Below are 25,803 nucleotides of genomic sequence, written 5' to 3'. Positions count from 1 at the left end.
GAATTTATACATTGCTAATTATAAAAGTATAGCTGTTACTAATTGAGTGCCTATCATATGAAAGGCAAATAACAGACACTGAATTATCTCCAATCCTAGCAATAATCCTGCAAGATTCATGCTGTTTTACCCTCTTTGCAGATGATGAAACTGAGACTAAGAGAAGCAAGTAATTTTCACAAGGTCAAATAGCTAATAAGGGCAGAGTTCCTTATCTGAATTCCAGTAACACTTTGTAATTATAGGATTTCTTCATGGAGAGTGTTCATTTAAAAAAAAAAATCCATAGCTGTGTAATAACTCCATAAGCTTTTTTCACTCCAAAAGAGAAGTTATATGAAACCCATTGACATTTGAATATTACTCTGCTTTCTTGCAGCCTGTGAACTTATGAATCAAGGCATCTTGGCCCTGGTCAGCTCCATTGGCTGCACGTCAGCAGGGTCCCTCCAGTCGCTGGCAGATGCCATGCATATCCCCCACCTCTTCATACAGCGCTCAACAGCTGGGACCCCAAGGAGTGGCTGTGGACTCACCAGGAGCAACAGGAATGATGACTACACTCTCTCTGTTCGCCCACCTGTCTACTTAAATGACGTTATCCTGAGAGTGGTCACAGAATATGCCTGGCAGAAATTCATTATATTCTATGATAGTGAATATGGTAAGTGTTTGTGATTTGTGTGAATTCTATAATATTTGCATGGCAAGCAACTTCATTAAATCTTGAAAAACTTCAAGAAGCTTACTCATTGCTATCTGCGATTTTCTTGTTCTGTTATAATCTTCTTACAAATCTAGCAGCAAAAGCAAAAAGTTTTGTTAAGTTCAAGTTCAGCTGTTTGTATTAAATCACTTTGAAGTCAATTTAAAAAATAAATATCTGTACCTAATGCTCACTTTATAAATGTTTCTAAAGGGAATCTGACTCCAATATATCTTGAATTTTCAAATATTGAGAAGTCATAAAGACAATACTGTCTTTCTTCCCTTTTCGAAAACATTTTATCTTTATAGAATAATAAAACACTGTTTTGGACAGATCCTAGAACACTGAAAATAGATGCCTACTCATATTTACTGGTTAAAAAAAAAAAAAACAAAAAACCTGACATATTTTACAACCTTACGCTCTTTGGAAGTAACAGTTTATATTAGTGAATAGCATGGTATTTTGTCCGCAATATGAAATTTCACAAAAATGTTGAGTAGTATGAAGACACTTAATTTCTTTAACTTCCCAGGATAAAACAGAGAACATTAGCCCTTATTTACTGCAATTCAAGGAGAAAATACTTAGTCTCAGTATTTTTACTTGTGTTACATTAAGAAAAGTGAACAAAAATGATAACTATATTGTTTCTTTTTTTCCTGAATAAATCTATTTTCTAACTGACTGATCCCAAAGATGTTCAAATTTCGTTTCTCCAGTTTTTGTCATTAGGGGGAATAGAGATGGATATCATAAAATGAAAGAAAATTAGCAGGTCTTCATGAAGATATATATTTCAAAACATATGTTTCTTTAGAGATTTGCCTTAAAAAGAAGTCTCAGAAAAATATTTTCCATTCAGTATTGATGGGTCTGGTTTTTATTTTTTTATTTCAAAAAATCAAGATGATTTCACCCTCTGTACTACAACCAATTTTTTCTTAGCAAATAAATTAACATTTAAAAATAATGGTTTTCTTGTCATAATCTACCCAGCATTATTAACAATATTGGAGAACAGTTACACAAGAGCGAGCCAGAAAGTGGCATCAATAGAACTGAGTACAAACAGGTTGGCAGAAATCTGGAAAGCAACGAATAAGAACCCCTGTGGACTCCCAGGGAGGGAGAGCAAGTGGCAGTTACATTTAGCCCTAAATATTCAAAGGTCGCATGGGGTTTTGACAGCCTGAGTAGCAGTAAACTTGATGGGTAGATTTCAGCCAGAAGTCTGTGGCCCTTTCCAGAAGCACAGTTGTCTCCAGGACGGAAATCCTTATTTTTGTTGCTTAATTCATATTATTTAGGGATCACAGAACAAAAACCAAGAGACTGAAATGAATAAAATAAAAAAAGAAAAGAAAAAATAATTGGCTCATCCGTAAAAGTAAGGGTTGAACACAGATTTGAAATTTGCTGACAGGATTATTTTGTGAACATTGTAAACCCTACCTCTGGAAAAAAATATGTTGAATATGCTTTTGTCATATTCATATTTTGTCATATTCATATTTTCTTTCCGTCACATTATTTATGATTTTTATAACCTTAACTGGCATTCTCACATTCTCTGCTCAAATATAACCTGAAATAATGAATTTTTAAACTGTAAAGCTTTCTTTATAGGGGGAAAATATTTTTTAGTTAGTCCTATCAAAATAGTCCAGTAAAATAGAGAACAGAAAAGTGTTTGTGGTGAAAGTTTTTCACAACATTAAAATGAGAATTTTACTTTTTCATTATATACATCCATGAGGAAAGAAAATCCCTTGGTGCCTTGTTTCCAAGTCCTACCTGGTTTACAGTTAGGAAATTCTTATAAGAGAAGACCTTTTTATTATTGATGAAGTAAATGTTTTTGAAAATGTACACTAAATTCATAGTCATAGAAAATCATTTACATTCATTTAACATTTCTTATTCTCCTTTCCTCTGTTTAATAAGTACATGAAATGCTATTATCACAGTGAATGACTGAGTCCTCTGTTAGAAGCAGGGTTTGTTTTAGGAATAATAATAATAACAAAAATATTTTCTTTTACTTTGATGATAAACTTGCTTTTGACTTACTTTTTAATTTAATAATTCATGAAAAATTACCCTGCTTGTATCCTTAAAATTATTTCCACTAATATTCTTGTTTAACAAAAGAAAAGTTCCCTTTGATACTCACAATAAATCTTGCTAGTAAAGAACTGGGCTAGAGTCCAAAACAAACATCAAGCTATCCAAATACCTTCTACCTTGAAGAGGGCTACATGTATTTACAATCCATTCATCAATGTCATCATTTTAAGTTCAAACGTTGGAATTATACTTGACTTTTATCTTAGTTATCAGGAATTGCTTTCATTAAGGAATGGATTAAGCATCATCTATGGATGAAATAAGGTATCCTGCTGGAGCCAAATGTGATTGAAGATGTATATTTTGCTTATAAAAATATACTTTAAAGAAAAAGAAAAAAAAACAAGATTAGGTTTCTATATCCAGTTAATTAGAGAAACACTTTTTTCAAAAGCAGTTAATTATGATTAAGGGCACAGTATAAAAGTCTACATTAAATTCCTTAACAAAGAAAATTCAAGTCTTTGTTTCTAAGTAAATGGATGAAAACAGAAAAGAAAATGTGGAAACTTTATTTGAATGGATTGATTCAAGACATTTTTTAAAAGGCTTGAAAAGAGTTTAGGAAGTGTTGAGCTTTTTAAAAATGTGTCATTTAAGAAATGTTCATTGCTCATTTGCTTAGTGCAATGCAAAATATGAGATAAAAAGTTTTACAGAATGTAGTCTTAGCCCTAAGAAGCTTACAGTTAACAAAAGAGGTAAAATATTTATGACTCTTCTAATGGAGAAAATAGTGTGTTAAGTGTTATGAATGATGCAAACTGAATGCTAATGGTGTTTAATGAAGAAGGTGTTGAATTTTTGGCAACAGTGATCAAAGAAGGCTTTATGGGTGGACCTTGACCTTGAAAGTTGCCTTTCGAAATGCTAGCTAACTTTCACAACATGTGAGAGACAGTCACTCCAACAGAGAAAGTGTGAACAAGTCTTATAGTAATAAAACATATTAAAAATAGTATCTCTGAACACTTAATTTGCCAGGCCTAAGAATAAGCATTTTACATTAAATCATGTAATCTTCTCAACAACTCTATGAAGTAGGTAATATTATTATCACAATTTTACAAATAAGAAAACAGGAAAAAAAAAAAGAAACAAAACCAACTGGGTTACTTGCTCACAAAACACAGCTAAGTATCAGACCTGCGTTCTTTTTTTTTTTTTAAGAATTTATTTATTTATTTGACAGAGAGAGATCACAAGTAGGCAGAGAGGCAGGCAGAGAGAGAGGGGGAAGCAGGCTCCCTGCTGAGCAGAGAGCCCAATGAGGGGCTCGATCCCAGGACCCTGAGATCATGACCTGAGCTGAAGGCAGAGGCTTAAACCACTGAGCCACCCAGGCGCCCCTCAGAGCTGAGTTCTAAAGTCTGATCAGAGCCTATACTCCTAACTGTGTATAATGAATATAAAGGAGTTACAGTGAACTATTCCCCAAGAATGTAATAAAAAGGGCTAACCTTACAGAGAGCATTTATTATCTCTAGGCTCTGTTCCAAGTGCCTACACTTATCATCTCATTTAAGCCTCACAACAGCCCTCTGAGGGAGAGGAGGATGATAATAATGATGATGATGTTGATGATGATGATGATTTTTGCAAATGAAAAAACTGAGGATGTAAGACATCAGGTAATTTGCAAGTAAGCTGAGAAGCATGAATTCAAACTCTGATAGTCATTTCCATAGTCTTTGCTTTTCACCACTAGGGTATTCTGATGCTATGGAAATAAGAGTAAAATTAATTCCTGACAACTGTAAAATTTACAAAAAAAAATAAGTTTACAAATGAAATACATAGAATCATCTTTATTAAAGAGAGACGATGATGTCAATCCTGCAGATCCTCACCGTATTAATATCATCAAGGAAAAATACTGTATGTTGATTCGGAAGACTGGGTTATCACTGGAAGTATGGAAACAGGACAGTCATTGGGCCAAAGGAGGCTGACCATCACCACAAACAGCTGCCTGCCTGCAGAATAACCATTCTTGCTTTTAAATTTGCCAGCAGAATGCAAAGTTCATTTGAGAAACCAATATCTCCCACTGAAAAACTATATTTTTTGGCTCTCTTACAGCTGAGAATTGTGATATAATATTGTCAAGAGCTATGAAGGGTCTGAGATTTTACTTGCATCAATTTCACGGATGCTGGCAGAAAACACTCTACTTCTTAGACAGATAGAGGACTTTAATGCTCATGGTACAGCAAGCAGCGCGAGCCTCATATTAATGCTGCTTCCTCTTGACCTCATGTCTTACAAGACTACGTGGAGCTACTCCAGTGGATGCTGTACATGCAGTGGGCTTGTATGGCAGCTGAGGAGCCCTGGCTTTGGGGATCTGGATCTGGTATGATGGGCTGCTAAGTAAACCTGCTCGGCATATGTCCAGAAAAAGACACTATCTTCGTTGTAAATTAGTCTCTCTTACCTAGGGAGTTTCTGCTTGCATAATATGCCATAAGACACAAAACCTGTAGAGAATTGTCTCTCCAAAAGACTTTTTTGTTTGTTTGGCATATATATATGCCAATCCTAAGACCACTCTGGTTAATCTTACTGACAGGAGGTAGGATCAGATCAACTCAATTTGTCTCTTCTGCATTTATCTAAGGACACTATAAATAAGATTTTTAATAAGCAAGATTGGTATTAACTATGCCCATCAGGGTCCTGGACTCAGCAAGCTAAATAAATCCCATGAACTAGCAAGAGGCTACTTTAAAAAGTCAGAGAGTTTCCTCCTTAAATTTCTGCAAAACCTTTTTACTTGGCCAGGAGCATTGATCCAGGTACAATAGGGTTTATTTGTAATTGCAAAGATTCTACCTGTCTCACAAGGGGAAATTCTATCATCCAGAACAACGTTGTCCAATGAGTTGAGGCTGACCTGAATGACTTCTAAGGTGAAATCATACCATCAATCACTTTAGTGAAATTCAGGAGAAAAAAATCTAACTGGATGATTGCTATCATAGGGAAGACCACCTACAGAATACCCCTCAGTAATAAGTCAGATATGGCTCCATGTAGCTCCCCTAAATTAATTAGGTAAGCCTTACTTTAGAGAGACCTCAGTAAAGTACTATATCATCTGGTGCTGGTGTTTGCCTAAACACGTTAAAGTCTCAAAGCCACCCCTAATGCGTGACTCATGTCTTCAGAAAAGAGGTAACCTTCACACGAAAACTAAGTTCTGGAAGGGCACACAATGTCCCTGGTGTGGTGTGGGAGGGGATTGGGGAGATGAAAGTTAGGAAAGAGTGGAGGGAATGGTTAGTTACAGTGCTGGGACCCCCTGAGTGAGAAAATAGGGCCTTCAATATGACTTTTGGTATTCCTAAGAGTTCTCAATTCATACAGGATATTTGAATCCAGCTCTTGATTAGGAGGAACAGCCTGAGGTCAGTCAATACAATCTGTCTTTAGTGTTTGTTTCGAGGGTTAACAACCTACTGTTGGGCCTGAAATTTCTTTCTGTAAATAAAGTTTCACTGGAGCACAGCATGTTCATTTGTTTGCGTGCTGTCTATGTCTGCTTTTGAGCTATAATAGTAGAGTCGTGCAGTTGCGATAGAAATAATATAACCCATAAGCCTAAAATATTACACTATGGTCCTTTAAGAAATTGTTTACTAGCCTCTGTTGTATGGCATCAGTCTAGTGATTTTCTTACTGCCTCATGTAATGAATGAAGGTACAGGTAGAGAAGGTATTTGGAGATACTAACAGGTGTTTTGCAGGGGGACTGTATCCCCTGTGGTTTCCAATAGTCTTTTTGATAAAATTAAGGGAATGATGATCAAATCCTGAGTATAGCCCTCTCTGATGAGGAATAGGAGGTCCAGCAGTCAGTTAAATTTAAGACTTTTAAGTCAATTTGAAAGGTCTGCACCAGGGTATATTCTTTCATGAAGAGAACCCCAAGAGTTGTTCTGAAAGACAAAAGTCATTAATGCACATCTATTCTGTATTAGGGGGCCTAAGGATGTCCCTTCCTTGTGTTGGAGTTGTTGCTCTCCAGTTCCAGAAATATGGCGTGTCCCATTCCAGTAACTGTAATTGCATTTTTTTTTCTTCATTGATTCCTGTTTGCACTCAGATCTTTTATCAGGAATGGTCAGGTGCAAGAGAGGACATTTTTACAAAACTTATGAAGACCAGTTATGTGCCCCAACTTTAGCCTGCAGTGGCCATAAAGGAGGAGTTGACAGTGTGTTCACCATGTGTTCATTACCCTTATGTTTCAGAATCATGTCAATCCATCAAGAGACTCCAGGAGGCAGGAATTGAATATAAGTCCAACTCCCTTAAGCTCCATTTAGGCCAGGCAGCCACCCAGGTTTGTCTGGGGAAAGAGAAGGAAGCATCATGCCTAGGAAAGGCATCAGTGCACTGAGCCCCAGGCACAATAACTACAAAAATAAAATAAAATAATAAAATAAATTTAATTAAAATAAAATAACAAATCAATGGAAAGGCTTAAATAGCAAGCAACTAACTAAATGTCCACCTTCAGAATATAGCAAAATAAGGCTGTATAAACCTGAAGTAGAATAAATAAAATAATTAAATAAGGGTAGAAATTAATGAAATAAAAATAAGCAATAAATAAAACTAAAATCTAAAATTATTAATTCTTGGGGCAACTAGCTGGTTCAATTGATAGAGCATGTGATTCTTGATCTCAAGGTCATGAATTCAAGCCCTATGTTGGGTGGAAATATTACTTAAATATTTTCTAATAAAATCATTAATTATTCATAGAGATTAATAAAAGTGATGAATTCCTAGTGAAACAAATTGTTATCAAAAAAAAAACACAGAAAACAAAATTTACCAATACCAGAAATAAAAGAAAAAATATCACTGAGGGACTTCCTCATGGGAAAAAAAAAATGTTTTACTGGAAGTTCCAACCACAGAAATAAAGCAAGAAATAAAAATTAATAGTCATAAAGTTTGGAGAGGAAGAAATAAAAATTTCTTTTTATCAACACACAATTATATACATAGAGAATCCTGTGAAATCTCAAAAAAATCCTGCAAAAATTTTAAGTTAGTTTAGCAAGTTTACAGACTAAAGATGAATGTTTGAAAATAATTATATAATAGCGGTAAAAAATCAGAAAGTGAAATAAACAAAATTGTGAAAACTTGCAGTGCCTCAGGAGAAATCTACAAAATGTTGCAGGACATTCACACTGGAAAATACAAAATTTGCCCAAAAGAATATTGGTTGATGGCTTAGAAAATTTAATATAATTAAGATCCCCATTCTCAATAAATCAATTTATAGATTCAATGTAATCCCAATCAAAAATTTGTGGGCTCTTTTGAGGAAATTGATAAGCTGATTTCAAAATTTATATAGATGTCTAAAGATACCATATGGTCACAATATTGAAAAATAATAAAACTGTATTAAGTGCTTTACCTGATTTCAAGGCTCATTTCATATCGGCCTCGGATTAATAAAAAGATCACATTAGGGTTCAGAAGTCTATTCATTTGCACTCAGCCAGTTTGTTATTGACCAACATGCCAAGTCAATTCAGTGGAGAAGTATTCTTAAGAGTACTGAAACAACTGGGTATATATACAAAAAGGGAAGAAAAAAAGGAAAAGAAAAAAATAAAAAGCCTTGACTCCTATCTCACACCATTAAAAAATCAGTTCAAGATTAATCATAAACCTAAACTAAAAGCTAGAATTATTAATCTTTTTAGAAGAAAACATAAGATAATATCCTTGTAGGCACATCAAAAAATTGAAACTAAAAAAAAAAGAAAAGAAAAAAAAACTAAAAAAATAATTGAAACTAAAATAATGATTTGGACTTCACCAAAATTCATAATATCTACTCATTAACAGACACCAGTAAGAAAATAAGTAGGCAAATTACAAGCAGGGGAATATATCCCATTACTTATATCTGAGAGGCTTATATAAATGCATAGGATATGCAAAAAACTCAGAGAATTAAAAAGAAAAACGATTCCTACAATGCAACAATATGAGACCAACAAAAATATACAATTAAAAAGGGGCAAAAGGCTTGTGCAGATAATTCACATAAGAAAATATATACAGGCCCAATAAACATAAGAAGTGCTCAACTTTTCAGTCCATAGGTAAAAGCAAAATAAAATGAGATGCCGATCTGTACCCATTAGTTTGGCTGAAGGTCAGTTTATTACATGGAAGCAAGAATGTGGCACAACTGAACACTCATTCTTTGCTGGATGTATGTAAAAGTGTACAATCACTTAGGAAAGCTGCTTGGCAGTTTGTCACAATTTTAAATATGCATCTAGTGTATGACTTACCCATTTCACTCCCAGGCATTTTCCATGAAAAATGAGAATGCATATCAACACAAATACTTACTTTAGAATTTTCATATAAGAATTATTCATTCGGTCTCAACCTGAAAACAACCTACATGCTCATCATTTTTAAATCAGTGAAACAAATTGTGTTGTACCTGTACAGTGGAATACTATTCAGCAGTAAAAAGAAATGAACTTCTGAAATATATGACAACATTGAGTGAAAGCAGCCTAAAATAATGAGTATGTGCTGTATTATTCTATTTATTTGTTTGTTTGTTTGTTTGTTTTTAAGTAGGCTGCACACCCAGCATGGAGCCCAGTGCAGGGCTTGAGCTCACAACCCTGAGATCCATATCTGAGCTGAGATGAAGTGTCAGATCCTTAACCAAATGAACCATCCAGGGACCCCTGTATTATGCCACTTATATGAAATCCAATAACATAAAAAACTAATCCTGGTAACACAAATTAAAAAGTATTTGCATCTCTGGATCGCTAATGGATTGTCTGGCAAAGAACACAAGACAAGATAACCTTCTGTGATAATATAAATTTTCAGTATCTTGTTTTGAGTGGTAGTTACAGTGGAATACAATAAATATACATGTGAGGTCTGCTTGTTTTATTATATGTAAATTATATCTCAACAAAAAATTAGAAGACATACTAACCCATTAGATATTTGAAGAAGAAAAAAGAAAAGAAGAAGGGGCAAAAATCAATTTGCCTAATGTAGTTTTAAACTAAATAGCATAATTAGGGGCTCCTGGATGACTCGGTTAAGAGTCCAACTCTTGATTTTGGCTCAGGTCATAATCTCAGGGTTTTGAGATCCAGCCCCACATCAGGCTTTCTGCTGGGCATGAAGCCTGCTTAAGATTCCCTTTCTCTCTGCCTCCCCCACTCCTTCTCTATAAATAAATTAACTAACTAACTAAATAACATAGTTGAATCATGATCACTTAGAGATTGTAGAGTCATAGACCAAAATCATTTAGAATTGAATACAGTGGATTCTTAGAACCCAAATTTGGTAATAAATCAGAATGACTACAAGAGCTTTTTAATCATCATAATACCTGAGTCCCATCAAAGACTCCTGGAATCAGAATTGTTGCACGGTATGAAGCCAGCTTTGTTCCTCAAAGAGGCATTTGGAAATAAGATATTTCAGCAGACCTCTTCTTCAGCATCTTTAATTGATAGCATTGTTTCCCCTTCCTGAATAGTCCAAGAGAGAAAGAACTTACTATATTTTGAAGGAGCTTACTTCACATTTGGACACTGGGTGTTTCTTGTTGTCAGAAAATTTTTCTTGATATGAAACTTAAACACTAATATTGAACAAATTATCCATTTTCTGGACTAATATAAAATGATAATCATTTTGTTTAAAATCGTTATCAATAAGTGAAGAAAATGATTATGCTCCCTGAACCCTTGTTAGTCTTCTACTACCTAAGTACCATTTTTTTTTCTTAAGATTTTATTTATGTATTTGACAGAGAGAGGGAGACCACAAGTAGACAGAGAGGCAGGCAGAGAGAGAGGAGGAAGCAGGCTCCCTGCAGAGCAGAGAGCCCGATGTGGGGCTCGATCCCAGGACCCTGAGATCGTGACCTGAGCCAAAGGCAGAGGCTTAAACCACTGAGCCACCCAGGCGCCCCCTAAGTACCATTTTCAACATGAGCAATTTCCCATTTGCAATGTGTTGTGCTTTTCAAGTATTCCACTTTTCTAAATGTCTTTATACCTATCTATCTAATTTTTAAGTACCTCTGTATATGATCTGATACATTTACTGATTATACATTAAGCCTCATGCTATCTTATTGCCTTAGAAAGAGGGATAAGACCTCTGTCACTTTTTAGCAAAACAAAATACTACACAACTTGTACCTTGTTTTTTTTTTTTTATAATTTCTGTTTTTTTAATATGTTAAATCTTTATCGTATCATTCATCATATTGCCCTATCCCTCCAGTTCTCATCCTTAATTTGCTTTTATTTCAACCAAATCTCCGAGAGGAAGTTTGGTCAAGTATGTGGAATATGATATTGAGGAAGGCTTATTAAAACCAATTGGGAGGTAGGCTCACCTGGAGGTAGGCTCCAGGTAGGTTCACTACCAGAGAGGTCTATGCAAGGAATTAGTTGAATGTACAAGCCAATAGCTAGATTCCAGAATCAAGGAACTGACAATATACAGAAACCAGAAAGTTATCATAGTAATAGGTGTTTCTTAAAGTAGAATAAAAGTAGATATATTCTTTAGAGGAGGATTCTATTCTGAGAGTATTGATGAGAGGGAAGTTGAATTTCATACCTGGGAGGACTGAATAGAACTGATTTACCACAGTGACATAAACAGTAATGTTGAAGTGTTCATCAGTGAATAAGATACTTGAGTTCTTTAATTTCCATTGCCTAAGACAATATTGGCCCCATTGATCTACTGAGAGATCTATTACAAAGATCAAGTTATGAAGATTGGAGGGAAAATATGATGATAGGGATCTAAGCTGCTTGTTACAGTAATGACGTGGGGACATGTACGTATTGAAAGTAATTAGATGTCCTCTTACCATAGGCAAATCTCTACTTCAGCTTATGTATTGATTTCATTCTTAGGCAAGATAGATGCCATTGGTGACTCAAAGAGTATCTTTACAAATTATTATTCTAATGAAAGTCCCTTTTCCTGCTTTGTTTGAGTATCACATATCATGCATATAGATATGTATCTATATACCAAATCTTAGGCCCTATTTGGGTCCTATGCTGATCCTTGAATCAAATAAATTGGCCAGGTACTTCCTGGGCTCTCAATCACCAGCCTGAATTACATGATGGGTGAATTACCTCTGGGACACATGTACTTCTTTCTCCAGTTTGAAGGAAGAATTGCTTATAAGAAAAATAATTATTTAAGCATTAATTAGATTATTTTAATTTTATTAATTAAATTTTAAATCTTAGTTTACTATTATTAAATTGAACTATTTGAAATATGTAAATTCTAAATACTTATCTTTATAAGTCAACACTTAAAATTGCTTGTAAAACATACACTTTTAAAGTCTAGTTTGAATATTTTTGTTTTGGTTTAGCTTAAATTTATTTTATGTTCTCGAACTTTCTGACTTTATCCTTCATGTCAGGATAGTATTTTTTCTTTTACAACAGGATTTTTAGCCCTATGTAAATTCTACTATAATTTGTTAAACTGAGTATTTCTGAAAATCAGAGACCTTAAAGTGCATAATAGGTGTTGATAAAATATCTTAAAATGGAAATGATTAAATTAATTTGTCTATATATATACAAATATATATATTTGACACCCGTAGGCACAAAAGCAAAGAAAAAAACTAAACTCTAAGGATTATCAAGTGGGTTACTTATGGGCTCTCCCACATCCTGAAAACATTGGTTTAATGATTCCAAATTAAAGGTCAATATGTAGTCCAGTGACCTGAGATACTTAAGCACTACCTTTAAGTACATCAGTGTATCACTCTTTCCCTACAATTACATTGCCATATGGTAAGCCCCTTTGAAATGAACACTGAATGATCATCCTTGTGAATGCATTCCAAGGAATAACAGCATTTATTCCATGCATCTTGATGTAGGTTTAATCAAGGCCCGTAAAATGGACACATTCCTCTTAATTGATTGCAAATGTTTATAATTACCCTGAGGGTGTTTTCAAATGTCTAATGACTATAATATTATTAACTATCTCTCTAGACAGTCTTAAAACTGTTTATTACTCATTTGGCCACTTTCCAACTTTCAGTTCTCTCATTTACTTCAATGTGCATCAATAAGCATATAATTAATCCAAGCATCTTACTGAACTATTTCCTTTGCTTTATGTCAAGTAGGTAAAAACGATATATTGTACTACTTTGGATTTGTTCATTAGTCAAATGTCCTTATTGATCAGCATTACTGTAAAGATGACTCTCATTCTAAAATGCTACGATCTAATACTAAAATAGTAAGTTCTCATCAAATAGATAATCTTAGTGATGGGTCACTGCTGCTGGACTGTGTCATCTCAAAATCTAATACAGCATGTTATCCTTATTTTCTAAATACATCACAAACGGGAAGGGAATACAGTGGAGACTAGAATCCATTTTAAAGTCAGGGTTCTCCTAAACAAAAATTTTTAAATCACTCAGTGGTGAAAAGACTTATTTTCTCAGGAAATGAGGCATTTTGTAGAGTATGCTTTGCTCTTCATACGTTGGGAAAGCCGTTCAGCTCAATGATCTCATGGATCCAGCAACATATGACATACTCCTTTTTATCTAAAGTCATAAGATTCTAAATATTAACTTTAAAGCTCAGATTTCTGTCATAATTTCAGAAACAGCAAAATTGGCTGAATGTAGTGCTAATCTCCTGCTCCAAGTGAGGTCTTCAATGCATTAAGTGATCAAAATGATTAAATGTGCCTAATTTACTCAAATGAAGGAGAAAGTGAATAGACCAAAAAAAAAAAAAAAAAATCAGACTTACAGAGACTTAGTGACAAACCTCTCTTCCTACCAAATTCAATATTTTCAACTTAATATTTGAACATAATGATCAGACTGAGGAATATTCATAGATAGATTCCAGAGACTGTCACTAAATTTAAATTGCAACTACAGTTTGGAAAATGAGTAGTGTAGTGAGATTCCTCTATCTACCCTTGAGGGCAAGAATTGTTTTTGTCTTCCTCTTCTAAGTACCTTTTCTAAATTACTTCTCTTCTAAGTACCTTTCAAAGTGCTTGATACGTAGTAAACAGAGAGTTGATTATAAAAGGCAGCTATCTGGGTGCTGATCACTAGTTTGCAGTGAACTAGTTTGCGGTCAGTTTGGAAATCTGTTTATACATTATATTGTAATATAGCCTGGGATCTTTTCTATCCTAATCTACATTAATGTAAACCACTTTTAATACAGATTAAATTTAATCGTTCATTAGTGGTTATAATAAAGTCATTATTTCACACAATTTAATAAAATAAATAATTAAGTTTCATGGGACGCCTGGGTGGCTGAGTCAGTTAAGCACCTGACTCTTGACTTCAGCTCTCATAATCTTAGGGTTGTGAAATGGAGCCACGCCAGACTCTGTGTTCAGCGTGGAGTCTCCTAGAAATTCTCTCTCTCCCTCTCCTTCTGCCTCTCCCCCTGCTCACATGTGTACTCTCTCTCTAAATAAATAAATAAATAAAATCTTAAAAAAAGAAAATTAATTAATTACTTAATTAAGCTACAATCAGCCAGTACTTCTTGGAGAGTTGTGGGAATTAGTCTATATGTTACACAAGTCACAAGTCAGTTGTGAGGGAAATTGTGGTTACAATATCAAGTTACCTAGATGAACTTATAACCCTTATCAAGATTTTGTTTTTTTCGTTTTTTCCATTTTTTCCATAGAAAAAGACAGCAGAAGAAAGTTAGGAACAAATGGGTCTTTTGACTGGGTTAATAAAGTCTTCATAATGAAAATGCACATTGCTTAGAAATTTGCTTTGTTTCACAAGCCCTATTTCCTTTTTTCAGAACAACCCAGTAATCAAACTTTTTTTTTTTTTCAACAATAAGGTATGGTTAGTTGCTACTTATTCTCTGCTTCCACTCCTTGTTTCCATTTGTTTTATCACCTTAAAACATAATTACCAGTTGAGGCTGTCCTTTGCTCTCCCCAACTGGATGTACCTCAAGGATAGGAATTGTGGCTTCACCTTCATCACCAAACTATCAGATGTTCATAAAAAGATGTTATATTAGTCAATACTCTTTCTCTCAAAAGAAGAGAAGCTCATTTCAAACTAAGTAAACAAAAAATTAATTTTTTTTTAAATTCACTCATGTCGTTGAGAAGTCCAAGGAATAGCTGTCCTGCATGTATTTCACTTCACATTTTGGCTTCACTTAGCTTCTCTCAAGACACGCTGGCTCTTGCAATTCTAAAAGGACATCATTACAACTTGTGATATAAAAGAGAGATCATTTTTGTTTCATGATCCATATATTGAATTTCAGTCCTCATCTGAATCCTGTGACTACCCCTTAAGCAGGGACATGGTGAGCTCAAATTGACTGTCCTGGGCTACGTGACCACCCAGAAATAGAGTGTAGAGCGCCATAGAATGTGGATCAAAAGGGATGGGTCCAGGTTTGTTTCTTAAGTGAAAAATTAGGTTTTGTTATTTGGAATAAAGGAGAAGAAACACTGGGAAGCTAAAAACAGCAGACATTAACTATGAAATTAACTAATTCCAAGTTCACAGGATCCAAACCTGATTGTCTGACATCAAACATAGTGTGTTTTCCATAGTAAAAAGTTGTTTCAAAAAAGAAAAATACAGGGCGCCTGGGTCTCAGTGTGTTAAAGTCTCTGCCTTTGGCTCAAGTCATAATCCTAGGGTCCTGGGATGGAGCCCTGCATCAGGCTCTCTGCTCAGTGGGGAGCCTGCTTCCCCTCCTCTCTCTGCCTGCCTCTCTGCCTGCTTGTGATGTCTGTCTGTCAAATAAATAAATAAAAATCTTAAAAAAAAAAAAAAGAAAAATACAGTGATTTATAAAGGCAAATTACTTACCCTGTCAAATTACCCTGAAAACCAAAACAATAAATGCAAGGAAAAGTCCTGGATGCATTCTGTCCTGTGCCATCCAAGCCCCCCTTCAAAACTAAAGCACTTACTTCTCTATCTACTAAGAGCATTGGCAACTGACTACCCTCCCCAGGAATTGCCCTCAGCTGAAGAGAACCACAAAACCAAAGCCCATGCATGTTGGTAAAGTTTCTCCTTCTACTGGTCCTAACTTGGGAAACTCTGAGGGCATCCCATTTCCCAGGGGCTAGGCAGGTCTCTGCTGAGCTGTACCATGGCTCCCTCTCTGCTGACTCTTGCTTCCTTCCCTGGTCCCTTCTCTGGCTTCCTTAGAGCTGTCCCCAACAAACTTCCTGTTCTTCCATTCTTATCTCCAGAGTCTACTTACCCTGGAACTCTATTTTCTACAGCATAGGTTTTCCTTAGGCCTGAAGACAGCTAGATTTAGACTAATTAATAACTGAAACCAATGAAATATCATTGGGAAAGGCATTCATTTTTGTTATATTTCTTAATATTTTTATTAAAAGTTTCCTCTGCTTAAATAAAATGTAATACACATTGTTAGTTAATGAGTGACTATCTATGCTTTACGTTCCTGTATAGCATGAATAGAAAAAAATCAGTAAGAGCAGTGACAATATGCTAATCCAGGTTCTCTGATAACTACCTGTAAGGAAATCAAGCAGATCAGACTGAGAGACCATAATCTAGGTAGTCTGCATCATGTTTCAGGTATGTACATATTTGGGGGAAAGGGAGAATCCATAATCTTTGTGGCTTTTTCAAAGGATTCTGTGACACAAGAAAGGTTAAGAAATTGGAACATTGGTTCCCAAACTGGTTTCTTCAGGACCATCAGCTGAAGAAAATCTCTGGGCTTTGTCATGAAAGTTTTTATTTTATTGGAATGGGGTGGGGCTTAGAAAACATCTTCAACAAGTTCTCCAGATGATTCAAAAAATAAATTAAGTAGACCACAATTTGAAAAATAGTGACTAAGGACTAGACTAAAGTACACTTTTATATTAGTTTTCTGTTGCTGCTGTAACAAATGACCACAAATTTAGAGGCTTAAACATCACAGGTTCTCATGTGACCGTTCTGGGGGTCGGAAGTCTGACATGGGATCTCAAAGGGTTAAAATAAAGATTTAGCAATTCCGTGTTCCTCTCCAGATGTTCTTGGGGAGAACCTTCCTCGCCTTTACTAGCTTCTAGAGACCATCCACCTTTTTTTTTTGCTGGAGTTCCCCTTTCCTTTTCATCAATGCCAGCAATGTTGGATCTCTCTGAAGTTTCCTCAAAGTCAACTCATTCTTCAGTAATCAGATCTCCCTTTGACTCTCTTGTCTGTCTTTTTCTTCTAATTTTAAGGACTCCGTGATCACTAAACCCACCCTAATAATAGAAGATATCTCCCCATCTTCAGGTGAGGTGATTACAACTTTAATGCCACCAGGAGCATTAATTCCTCTTTGCTGAATAACTTACAGTTTCCAGGCATTAGGATTTGGGCATCTTTGGAAGGGCACTATTCTGCCTACTTCAAGTTCTTTGGTAGTGCCCAGGAAAGAAAGTCATTTTTTTCCCGAATCTTATGTTTAATAACTCAGTTAATGAGCCTTTCACCCCTCACTGTTATAGAATTATCTGGTCAGTAGAATTAACAATCACTAGAATTACTGAACTAAAACTGCTATTTAACTTTCTGTTATTAATAAATAGCACTTAGGGGGCACCTGGGTGGCTCAGTGGGTTAAATTCTCTGCCTTCGGCTCAGGTCATGATCCCAGTGTCCTGGGATCGAGCCCCACATCGGGCTCTCTGCTCAGTGGAGAGCCTGCTTCCCTTCCTCTATCTCTCTGCCTGCCTCTCTGCCTACTTGTGATCTCTATCTGTCAAATAAATAAATAAAATCTTAAAAAAATAAAATAAAAAAATAAATAAATAGCACTTAGTCACACCCACAGGCCTGGAAGTTCCTTGAAGCTAGGCATACTCTCTTGTCTCTTGTTTTGATGACTTTTATTTTTACTTCTTGTTAAGTAATGGACACACAGATAAGGTGGCTGAATAATTGTGATGGTTAATTATGTTCATGAATTAATAAAAGCAGAGGTCCACTCTCTCTTTTAATGACTCTTCCACAGAGCAGCTAATAGACAGCATGATTCAAATTCTCCTCATATTAAACTGACCAGTTGCTACATATTCTGGGTGTGTAGTGTTATTCTTAAACAAGCAAAGCTGTTAGTATTTAATTCATGCATTCTGAGAATCTTGCTTGCTATTTGGGTGTAGCTACCCAACAGTAAATTTTAGGCAGTTATGTTCTATAGGTGTGGAAAGAGGTGGTCCCTTAACAAGTGATTATGTACTATTATTAACAATAATAACAACAACCATGTGTTAGACCCTACACTGGATTTTGCACACATACACACACACATGGACACCCTCACTAATCTGATCTTCGAAGACATCTATAAAATAAATATTTCCTCATTTACAGAACAAAAAACCAAATTTTGAAAATTTTGTGTCACATCATCTAGGCAGTGTTAACCAGAATTCCAGACTAAGGAAGCAAAGGGATAGCTTGTTTTCTACTTAGATCCTCCACCTAAAACTTTCAGTAGATTAAAATTGTATTTAGGATAAAATCAGAACTTCTTTCTGGGTCTCACTGGAAACCACATAATCTGACCCTCCCTCACCATTCATGTCCGCCTCATTCCACTATCCCCTCAGTAACGTAGCTGCACCCACACTGGAATCCTTTAGATTCCTCCAACAGACTCTTTGCTGCCTTGGGACATTTTCCATGCGGTCATCTTCTCTTCTTACTTCTTTGCCTGGGTAATGACTTCTCATCTTTCAGATCCGTTTAAGTATCAGTTTCCCAGAGAAACCTCCCTTGGGTATTACAACTAAAATACATCTCCAACTAAAATACATAATCACCCCATCATTATCTATCAGAGCACCCTTATTGTTTCCCTCCAAGCATTTAGTGTGATTTGTATTTATTAGTTTGCTTGCTCACTGTGTATCTTCAGTGTGGGGAAGGGTGTTCACTGTTGTATTCCTTGCACACAGCGTTGTATATCTGTGTTCAGTAAATACCTTGTGGAATATTTTTTAATTTTTTTTAAAGTTAAGATATGAAATTACACCAGAATATTATATCTGTGAACAGAAGATTTCCTATAATGTTAATGGTCTGGAGCCTTAAGCTTTGATCACAAAATATATTTCAAGATGGTTCTTGTACTGTTTGTCTTATATTTAGCTACCCATTTAAGTGCTTCAATATAAAGAAAGAGCAACTACTTACAATTCAAAAGCAAGGATCTGCTTTTATAAAGACATATTGGTTCTGGGGTGGGGCCCAGTCTTCTGTGTTTTTATTGGATTCGCAGATGATTCTGATTTATACCAAAGTTTAAGAAGACCTGTTGAGTGTGTTCATAGTCCTGTTATAGGTCTACCTGCATCTAACATTTTGTTTAATCCGTGCTTAAGTATTTTATACCCTCAGGTACTCTCTGACTTGGATACTTAATGAGTACATAATTACTGATTAATATGTTATTCCTGATTTTGCATCTGTTGTCCTGCTGTAGATGAGGCTTTATTCTTTTAAGCTGCTATCATTCTGACATCCTGGGTTTTAGTATAATTGGGGATAAGAAATACAAGGTAGAATTCATACAGTTATTTATTTTAAGAGTTTGAGATTCACAAGATAACATATACTATTTATAGAATTGTTTTAAAATAAAGCCAATCATATAAAGAATGCAAAGTTCTTTTTATTAATTTGTAACTCTGCAAATATAAACTTTTATTGTGAGCAAATAGCCTCCAAATTTGTGACCATTTGTTTTCTTGTTCTGTGGGCTTATACATTGCTTTTAATTGGTAATTTAATGAAAAAGACATGAACTAATTATTGCCCTCGAAAGGCAAATTTTACATGCATGTAAATTGGGATTTTTGAGATGTAGTCCATTCATAATAAGTAACCTATAATCCTTATTACTTCCTATCTTCCACCAGTTTTTTCCATTTAAACATTTTATGCCATGGATATATATAGAAAAATATGGTTTATTGTATACTAAAAGCAAATCTTCTATATTAAGATTATATTGTGGCGGATACATCCTTAATCATATTTTTCAATGTTCAGATCCCTCCTTCTATAAACAGCCCATGTTTACTTGGAAGGACTATTTGTAACATTTCAGACACTTACTGTTACTTTACTATACATCAAAGTACAATCTGTAAACACTTCATCTAGACTGGATTTTATCCTTTTTATTTAAATATTAAATAGAGACAATTTTCTATTTTTTTAACTTAAATGCAATTAGTCCACATACAGTTGGCTGTATGATGTTGTTGCCCATTTTGAGAAACATTAGTAATTTTGATTTAGATTCATCTGCCGTTAACGCTATTCATATTTTACCTAAAGTTAACATCACTCTTTAATGCTGAGCAAAATAACAAATGTACTTTCTTTATCTCACATCTATTTTAGACACGTGAGAGTCCTCCTCAATTATTTCCCTCTACTCTGTCCTAAGATTTTTTTAGAGGTGAGATAATTTAAAGTGCTCAGTGGAGAGAAACAAATCCATTTAAAGAATAATAATAACTCCTACATTTTTTATGTAAACACATTAACTTGTACTATGCTTAAAATATATTTGAGGGTTCTATCAGTTACTCAATTAGTAGTTTTAAATAGCTTACAATGCTGAAAAATAAATGCCTTTTGGTGTGAGGGAAATAGCTTTTATCTCCCTTCTCTGCTCTAATTCACATTTTGATGCGCTTTTGATGCTCCTAGATATCCGTGGAATACAGGAGTTTTTGGACAAGGTGTCTCAGCAGGGAATGGATGTTGCATTGCAGAAAGTAGAAAACAACATCAATAAAATGATCACCACTCTCTTTGACACCTTGAGAATCGAGGAACTGAATCGCTATCGAGACACTCTTAGGCGAGCCATCCTTGTTATGAATCCTGCTACAGCCAAATCTTTCATTACTGAGGTAAGTAAAAATTGTCATGGGGTTGGGGTAGGGTTAAAAAAAATGAAATGCTTTGGAATAGACCTCATAGTCAGTTGAAAATTAAGAGCAGTATAGAATTAACTACACGACTGTCATTAGCACTAATGGAAGGTAGCACACTGAATTCCTTGTTTGTTGCATTCATACGTACTGCACAAAATTTTCACACATCCTGCACAGTTAACTGCGGAGAATATTTGTATTTATATATTTAAGCACATAGCCTCGATGATTTTAAGAAATGTCATGGGAGTTTAAAAGTGTTGTTGACCCTGAATTACTTTAACACGTTCAAGAATAAATTCACAAGTGCACAATTCTCCAACTAATCCTTAAATTTTTGCAAGTTAGAATTTTACCTCTGAGGAAAGATAAACTTGAACCAGGCTATTATTGCCTGAACATGATTACTTTTACAAAAACAAAGAGCAGATTTACTTCTGTTCTGTGAACTCTGTACCAAGACGAATAACTAAAACTGTCTGAAACTCTCTGCAAAGTGATGACCATTGTACATTTTATGATGCTGCATCTTCAAAATTTTAATTGTCTCTGTTCATTTGGCTAGAAACTCCAACAGTTTGTAAAAATACGATTAAGACTTTTTAATGAGTGGTATAACATCTTTATGTTCTAAAATGCTTAACTAGTGCCTTGACAGGATTATTGTCATTTGCCTTACTTCAAGTTTTTCATTCTGTATAGTGCTAGGACCGGTCATGACATTACATACATTCACATGGGTTTTATTATTAGTGTTTTTAATTTTGGTGACTTTATTTGACAATACTTTTTTCCTCACTTCTCTAGTAAGCTTTCTTTAGCTCCCAAAGTACTGCTATAAAGCCTCCAAATTAGGAATGTGTTAGAAATTCTTTGACACTCTATAACCTAATTGGTATTAAGGAACTGAAGCAGAATATAAATCACTGAAAAGAATAAAACTTTTGGAAAACTATCAATAATGCCATTTTTCAACATTTTAATAGACAACTTCTTTATGCATTAATGGACAAATACAGAATGTTGACATTTTCTAATCTAGCAAATTACTCAGAGAGTCTCTTTGAACAACTAGATTTTTCCACAATAGAAAGAGTATTTCCAATTTTACAGGAGTTGGGTCTTTTCTTCAAGAAACCCAAAATCTGCTGAAAATTTTAAGGTTAATACACAAAGACATATAACATAAATTGGAATCTTAAAATCATAATAAGTGAGGTTGACACATCTCTGGTCATCCTTGGTTGGGAATTGTAGAGATCAGAGAAGGCTTCATTGAGAAGGCTCCTTTGAATTGTACTTATTATCAGGAGTAGGAATTCATGAAAGCAGTGTGGTATCCAACAGACAAATACAAGTCCATCCCAGCCACTTTCAGGTCATGTGGGGTTGGCAAATTACCTAACACTTCTAAGCCTCTGTTTTGTCATCAATCAAATGAGAATAATATATTGATTTCAACTTTATTAAATTTGTGATGTAATGAGACATCCTGTGATATGCCTTAAAGGGGAGAGAGGAAGGTGGCTCCTAGTAAGTACTTAAGACATGTTAATTTCTAGGTCATTTTTTCTAGCATATAGCACATGCCTGACCATAGCAGATGCTCAAAAAATACTTGGTGAACTGAAAAGACTATCAAGATGTGCAAAGACACAGTCCTTGACTGTGTGCTCAGAATAGAGCAAGTAGTTTTGTATAGATTCAAAGTAGGACATGTGAAAAAGAGAAGTGACACATACTACGTAACACAAGGATTTAAACCAGATGGCAAAGTCCATGAGTGCCAGGTAACAATTTGTGTATATTTACTAAGCAGTCAGAAGAAATGGGCTGAGAATAGGGACACAATGACCTTGTCCCTTTTGCCAAGTCGTGATCTTGACTTGTATTCTAACCATGGCCCTTTATCCTCGACTCTGAAGATTGATACCTGTAATACTCTGTTTCCATCTTTGTTCCCAGACATATAAAATCTGTTTTTGTGGGGCGCCTGGGTGGCTCAGTGGGTTAAGCCTCTGCTTTCGGCTCAGGTCATGATCCCAGGGTCCTGGGATTGAGCCCCACATCCGGCTCTCTGCTCAGCAGGGAGCCTGCTTCCCTCCTCTCTCTCTCTCTGCCTGCCTCTCTGTCCACTTGTGAGCTCTCTCTGTCAAATAAATAAATAAATAAAATCTTTAAAAAAATGTTTAAAAAAAATCTGTTTTTGTGAGTTTCCTGAGACTTCTCTTCCACCCAGACACCACTTTTTCTCCCACTCATTTGTCTTTCACAATCGCTCATTTTATGTCTCCAAACTGTACTAAGTATATTCTATGGTCTCAAACAGTGACGTAGGAATGACAGAAATAATGTGAATCCACCGCCTTCCGTATCCTAAGCTAGCTGTTTTCTCTGACCTGCATAGTGGTTGCTATTTTCAGCTGACTGTTTTCAAATATCTCTCCCCTTTCTTCTGCTCTCCCATGGGTTCTAGAAGACTTTTCCCACTTAGGAAATAGAGTGATCCCTCAATACCAGAAACAATTAATTCAAAAGGCAGACAACAAGGATTTACATGACACACAGCACCAAAGTTCTGGAGATACAAAGAATAGATTTTGTATGTATGTTTATGTGTGGTCTTTATTCTAGGATGACGATGCCAGCACTAGTTTCCCCAGCTTAGCCCAGATGGTGTGCTTGGTTTTGTAGACGAGAATCCAGCTATCTATCTATCTATCATCTATGTGTGTTTGTGTATGTATATTCATATATATATATATATATGAATGTCAGCTTTTAAGGACATTTTGCATGAGCCAATGTGTGAGAAGACCTTTGTGAAAATCAGTGTGTATTTAACTTGAATCAGTCCTCTTTATTCACTGATTCTGTATTTGCGAATTCGCCTACTCACTGAGATTTATTTGTAGCTTGAAAATCAATACTAGGGATGTTTTCACAAGCCATTCACAGAAATGTTCAGAGCTGTGAAAAATGTGAGTTGCCTGACAGCCCATATTGCCAGCTAAGGTTGAACAAAGCTGTGCTCTGCTTTCTTGTTTCAGTTCTCATACTGTAAACAAATGTCCTTTTTGCAGTCTATTTCATGCCTCCTTTTTTGCATTTTTTGTGCCATTTGTTGGTGATTCCACTGTTTAAAATGGCCTCCAAGTGTAGTGCTAAAGTGCTGTCCTTAACTGAGCCCATATGTCCCATTGAGAAAATACCTGTTTGATAAGGTCCATTCAAGCATGAGTACCCCTGGCCATGAGTTCAATGTTAATGAATCGACATGTTATTGTTTGAATGTTTGTGCTGGCCCCCTCCAAATTCATATGTTGAAATTCTGTGTCCCTTGTGATGGTTTCAGTGGGTGGGGCCTTTGGGAGCTGCTGAAATCGTGAGGATGGAGTCTTCCTAAATAAGATCAGTGCTATTCTAAATGCTAAAAAGAATAAATGAAACAAGATGGGATTGGGAGGGAGACAAACCATAAGTGACTCTTAACCTCACAAAACAAACTGGGGGTTGCTGGGGGTGGTGGGGTTGGGAGAGGGGGAGAGGGTTGTGGACATTGGGGAGGGTATGTGCTATTGTGAGAGCTGTGAAGTGTGTAAACCTGGCGATTCACAGACCTGTACCCCTGGGTACATTATATGTTTAAAAAAAAAAAATGGAGGGGGAGGCGAACCATAAGAGACTATGGACTCTGAAAAACAACCTGAGAGTTTTGAAGGGTCAGGGGTGGGAGGTTGGGGGAACAGGTGGTGGGTAATAGGGAGGGCACGTTTTGCATGGAGCACTGGGTGTTGTGCAAAAACAATGAATACTGTTATGCTGAAAAAATAAATTAAAAAAAATTTAAAAAAAAAAAACAAAAAACAAAAGAAAAAGTCTCTTCCGTACTTTTAAGGAAAACACACCTCTTTTTAGCATAGATTAAATTTTTCTTAACATTCTTTATAGAAGAATTACTGTATCTGAAGAAGTAAGTATATTATTACTATTCTAGTTGTATGTGGATCAAATTAAAGTGAACTATACATAGTTTTTATGTAATTCAAAACAGAATGAAGAACTTTGATAGTAGACTGGGTATGAAAAATGCAGGTTCTAAGGGATTATTTCTTCAAAAATATTGGCTAAAGGGTTAACAGAATCGTCAAGTATATGTATTATATATATTTTATACATGTAATATATACATCACTGCAGAATAAAATAATAAAAATCAAAAAGGTCAAAAAAAAAAAAAAACTCTGCAGAGCTCACAGTGCCTTCCACCAAGTAAAAATACAACAAGGAGTCTGCATCGAAAAGAGGGCCTTCTTTTGCATGGAGCAACCATGCTGGTACTTGACTGAACTACCAGCCTCTAAAACTGTGAGAAATAAATTTTTACTTTTAATAAGCTACCCAATCTGTGGTGTTTTGTTACAGCAGCTCAAATGGACTAGAATACAATAATATGTGTGTATGTACATACATATGTTATACATACATACACACGTGTGTATATATTTATATATAACATAGATTAATCATATGTACAATTGTATTAAGTGTATAGATATTGTATATAAATTTAAATATCTTCAGATAGAGACATAAATAAACCCAGAGGCTTATAGGAACCAAACCCTGCATTTCCCCTAGGAGCAGTTGTTCAGCATTTATTAAATCAGTGTTCTCAGGAAATTTACAGAACATAACTACCGGGAATGATAAGAACTGACTCTGCTCCCATACTTTTCAGCTCCCATCTCATTCCTGCCCTCCATTTGGCTTGGCATTTGTCAAGTATCAAAATTTCTAGGGCTCAGCAGATGAGAGGGCTCTCTGCTGCTGCCCCATATGACAATAACTAGTCTGAGGCTTCTTCTACCAAATATCAAATACCACTACTTCATCTGTTT

At 35.4% G+C, this 25,803-nt stretch overlaps 1 protein-coding gene across 4 annotated transcripts in view; it reads left to right on the top strand.

Moving 5' to 3' along the window:
• GRID2 (glutamate ionotropic receptor delta type subunit 2) overlaps positions 1–25,803 on the top strand; it is a 1,534,703-nt gene that overhangs the window by 814,328 nt on the left and 694,572 nt on the right. For all 4 annotated transcript variants that reach the window (XM_045997867.1, XM_045997868.1, XM_045997866.1 and 1 more), the window contains exons 3-4: positions 380–664; positions 20,673–20,878. In XM_045997867.1, the coding sequence (XP_045853823.1) occupies positions 380–664; positions 20,673–20,878 (491 nt within the window). The remainder of the gene's footprint in view (positions 1–379; positions 665–20,672; positions 20,879–25,803) is intronic.

The sequence above is a fragment of the Meles meles genome, chromosome 2 (assembly GCF_922984935.1).
Source record: "Meles meles chromosome 2, mMelMel3.1 paternal haplotype, whole genome shotgun sequence".
In the NCBI taxonomy this organism is placed as follows: domain Eukaryota; kingdom Metazoa; phylum Chordata; class Mammalia; order Carnivora; family Mustelidae; genus Meles; species Meles meles.
The sequence above is the reverse complement of the archived record's forward strand: the minus strand, read 5'-3'. Positions and strand labels throughout refer to the sequence as shown.